Consider the following 4,354-nt stretch of genomic DNA (forward strand, 5'->3'; position numbering starts at 1 on the left):
TGTCTCTCTCAGGCAAGTGCATGTGCCCTCTGCCATACTAAAAACATTTTTTAATTAAAAAATAAACACTATCAAAGCACAGGAGCACAAGCATATTGGAAGAGTGGGCAGGAGCTTGCAGAATAAGTGTACGTGTATATGTGTGTTGTGTGTTTGAGATTACTGGGATATGTTTTAAAGAGCTAAATCCTCATCTTCATGGTGGAAAGCCATGGAACAGTGCCTAACACTGAATGATCAAGAAATAGAAAGAAGCGTGTTTTAACGACATGAAGGTAAATACCAGGAGATCCAACTAAGAGTTGACAGTGGTTGACCATGGGGAAAGGAAAATGGAAGTAGGCGTGAAGGACTAGTTTTTCATAAAAAGCTTTGCAAAATAATTTGATTCTTAAAACTAGGTATGAGTAAAAGTTTGATGATAAAATAAAAATAAAATAAAATAGAAACTAACGCAAAACAAAAAAGAAACTGCTGAGCCTCTTCTTGAAGGTCCTAAGACTCTGGTACTTAGCACCAGGGCCTGGGCCACCCTCAAGTCACCTTGAAGAACACTGTCTTCATGTGCAGAGTGCTCAGAGAAGCTAAAGGCGATGCATCTGGCATCTGCATGGGCAGAGGCTCATTGTTTACCTGAATAGCCACACGTCTATTTTAATGCGCATTGGAAAAATACAATTAGCATATCAAACCTGTAATTTCATGGAGATTATCACTTAGGATGCAGCTAAATTTATTAAGTGAAAAGATTTAAGGAAAATACTTGGATGACAGTAGAGGAGGTAAGTGGAAAAAATCATTTGAGTGGGATGAGAATGGCCATCATGAAAATATGGTCCTGGTCCAACTCATCAGGTTAAGGATGGGGATCCTTAGCCCAGACAGGGAGAGGGACCAGCTCCGTGCTCTGCAATAAGGCAGTGGAGGGGCAGTTGTGACCCCAGCTCTTCTGAGAACCATGGCCCAGAGGCAAGAACCCACAGCTGGCTTGCTAAGCTCTTCTATGAAGCCCTGAACCACCTTCATCCTTTCAGTTCCTTGGGTCTCCTCTCCAGTGAAGGGCTCTTCACTGATAGCAGTAACATTAATGCTAATTGTAAATAATCCTTGAAAATTTACCTACTAAGTGTCAGAAACAGCAATGGCAATAGCAAACATTGGTATGGTGTGTGCTATGTGCCAAAACCTAAGAGTATACTAATTTATGCCATCCTCACAAATCCTATGAGATACTATGGCAGCCAGCCTCCAAGGCAGTCCCTGGAGATGTTGGGACTCCTGGGGGTCACCTTCTTATATAGGACCCTCCCACACAGAATACGGCTGGCCTGTGTAACTGATAGGATAGTGCAGAAATGCAGGAGTGTGACTTCCATGGTTAGGTCACATAAGACATCGGGACTTCTTGGTGTTTCTTCCTTTCTCTTAGATCAGTTGCTCTGGGGAGAGCCAGCTGCCATGTCATGAGGACATTCAAGGAGGCCTGGAGAGAGACCCATGTGGGGAAACACTCAATCCCTGTGCCAGCGGCCAAGACGCACTCACCAGCCGCATGAGTGAGCCGAGCCAGAACTCCAGTCCCCTTCTACCTCCCAAGGGCTGCAACGTGGCCAGCACCTTCACTGGAAGAAGACAGGCTGAGGTCGGGCAGTGGTGGAGCGGGACCCACCCAGGAGGGGTCCTGGATTTGTGTCCTGGATCTCTTAAGTGTGCCAGGTGCACGTGTGCCCATGGTCTGGGTCTTCTGAGCTTGGGGGTGGATCACAGCATGGGGATCCCCTTATGTAAATAAATAAATGAACTTTAAAGGAAAAAAAAAAAAAAAAGACAAGAGATCTAGAGTGAGAACCACCCAATTAAGCCTCTTCCAAATTCCTGAGCCACAGTCACCGTGAAAGGTAACCAACATCTGTTGTTGCTTTAAGCTGCCATGTCTTAGGATAATTTGTTATGAAAGAATAGCTAATTGATACTATTACGTCATATTGTCATCCCCACTTTGTAGATGAGCAAATTCAGGCACAGAGAGTTCAAGCAATATGCTCCAGGTCTATGGGAAGCAAGTGACTTATAAATTCACAAGACGAATTAGAATCTCTCTTTTACGAGACAAGACACTCTGATTACTCAGAGAGTGAGACTGAGACAGAGACACAGTGCAGAGATACAGTGGCCAGGAGAAATGAGCAACAAGCTCACATGTAGCAGGAAGGATGGACCACGCTCTGTCCAGGGAAGGGAGTGGACAGCGGGAGAGTTGTGACTGGCTTGGGGCTGCTCCTCTCTGACCCTGGCTGGGCAGGTGACATGGCCTTGGGGTGAGAATCTGATGCTCCTGAGTGGCTTCCTCTCTTGTCCCCCTACTGTCACTGTCTGTCCCAGGCTATCTCTATCTCCAGACCAGAGAGCCTGAAGGGCAGGGATGGAGTCTTGCTCATAGATGTCCCTCGCCTAGCACAGGGCCAGCCAGAGCAGGCTGGACGAGGTATGTGCAGAGGCCTGGCCCTGCCTGGAGAGAGCACATTTGATCAAACTTTCCTTTAACAAGCCATCACTGGATGAACCATGATAATCCAGTTTCTGATCTGAGGAGCTCCCCCACCGAATGGAGGAGCCAACGACAGCCAGTGTGATCGGAGACATTGGGACACAGTGTTGCGGGAGTCCACACAAATGGGGCGGATCTCTGTAGAGGAGGCTGGAAGGCTTCCCAGAGGAGGAGATATTTGAGCAGAGGCCCAAACGATGAATAGAAGTCAGCCCATGCAAGAGTGTTTTAGGCAGAGGATACAGCCTGGCCAACATCTGAAGCTGCACCCTTGGTGGGCAGAGTGAGGGAGCAGTGTGCAGAGGATGGGCGGGTGGGTCTCCAGCGACTCTGGAAGCCAGACATGGAGGCTTAGGGAGCATGCAACGCTGACAGCAGGTGGAATGCTATCTATTTCCGTGTCACAGCTAGGAAGGCAAGAAACATACTCAAGCCCAAGCAATGTGACAGTGTGATCCAAAGATCCATGGTTTTGTGTGTGTGTGTGTGTGTGTGTGTGTGTGTGTGTGTTTTATAGGTAAAGTGCCAGGGAGAGAGAGAAAGAGACAGACACAGTGAGAGGGAAAGTGAGAAATCACTCCCTGGGGGAATGGCCACGCTGCAATCCCTTCTCCTCCATTCTCCTCCCGGGATCTTGGACATGTACACACACACTCCTGGCATGACTTTGAAGCCACTGGATCTGGGACTCAAACTGCAGTCGGCCATGTGGGAGTCCAGCAACTTAACTGCTATGCCATCTGCTGGCCCCAGGACCCATGTTCTTAATCTTCCCACCTGCTGTCTCTGAACACATAATAACCTTACAGCTGGAATGAACCTCAGAAATTCCCCATCTCTTCCATTTCACAGATGAGAAATTGAGATTCAGAGATGAGATCAACTTTCCTAAGGTCACAGAGTGGAGGAGGAGGGCTGAGCTGGAAGACTGAGCTGCAGGGGTGAGGGTGGGGGTGGGGAGCGCGTGGAACCTTTCATCCTGGGTTCTACAGCCCCAGGACTATTGCTGTCATAGCCCGTGTCTCTGGGCTTGGCACAAATCCATTCCTTTCTGTAGCTTACAAAGTCCTTATGTGATTGGGGTCTTGCTGAGTCCTTCTAGCCTTACCTGGCGTCCCTACTCTTCCCTTGTCACAAGACTTCAGCCTACCTTGAGGCCTCTGCATTGCTGTTCCCTCTGCCAGGAATGCACCACCTGATCTTCAAGTGGTCAGGCTCCTTCTTGCTATTCAGTGAAATGTCACCTCCTCAGAGGAGTATAACCTGATCACCTTCTCTAAAGTTGCCCTCCTTGCTCTCAGGCCACCGTTTTATTTTTTCTGTAGCAGTTATGATGATCTGAAATCATCTTTTTTGTTTCCTGCTTTTGTGTTTGTCTCTCCCAACTAAGATAAAAGCTGCGGGAAAGCAGGGAGGGGCCCATCTATTTCTACATTGTATCCTGGAGCCTGGAACTGTGCCTGGCACCTAGCAGGAGGGAGATGCTGCATAAGTTTTTGTTAAAGTAAGCCTACAGTTCATTGTCTGGCTCTTGATGGTCTGTGTCTCCTCCAGTCAGGGACCTCCCTGGGGCTGGCCTGTCTGATTCAGCATGGCACCCCCAGGCCCAGCACAGAGCTGGCACAGAACACAGCCAGAATACATTGTTGAATGAATGAGCAGGGAGAGGAAGGGAGGTAGAGGAGCCTCCTGCTGGGTTATCTGGGGGCTATGCCCCTTTTTAATGGGGTGGCCACAGTCACTGTAACTGGCTGCCCTGCCCTTTTTTTTTGGGGGGGGGGGGGGGGTTTTTCTATAGGGTGTGGG

General features: G+C 48.5%; 1 protein-coding gene across 1 annotated transcript in view; it reads left to right on the plus strand.

Annotated features, from left to right (window-relative positions):
• Positions 1-269: 269 nt before the first annotated feature.
• LRP8 (LDL receptor related protein 8) overlaps positions 270-4,354 on the plus strand; it is a 95,329-nt gene continuing 91,244 nt past the window's right edge. The window contains exon 1 of the mRNA XM_014588127.2: positions 270-275. Within this exon, the coding sequence (XP_014443613.1) occupies positions 270-275 (6 nt within the window). The remainder of the gene's footprint in view (positions 276-4,354) is intronic.

Source organism: Tupaia chinensis, unplaced genomic scaffold, assembly GCF_000334495.1.
Source record: "Tupaia chinensis unplaced genomic scaffold, TupChi_1.0 Scaffold000259_1, whole genome shotgun sequence".
Taxonomy (NCBI): domain Eukaryota; kingdom Metazoa; phylum Chordata; class Mammalia; order Scandentia; family Tupaiidae; genus Tupaia; species Tupaia belangeri.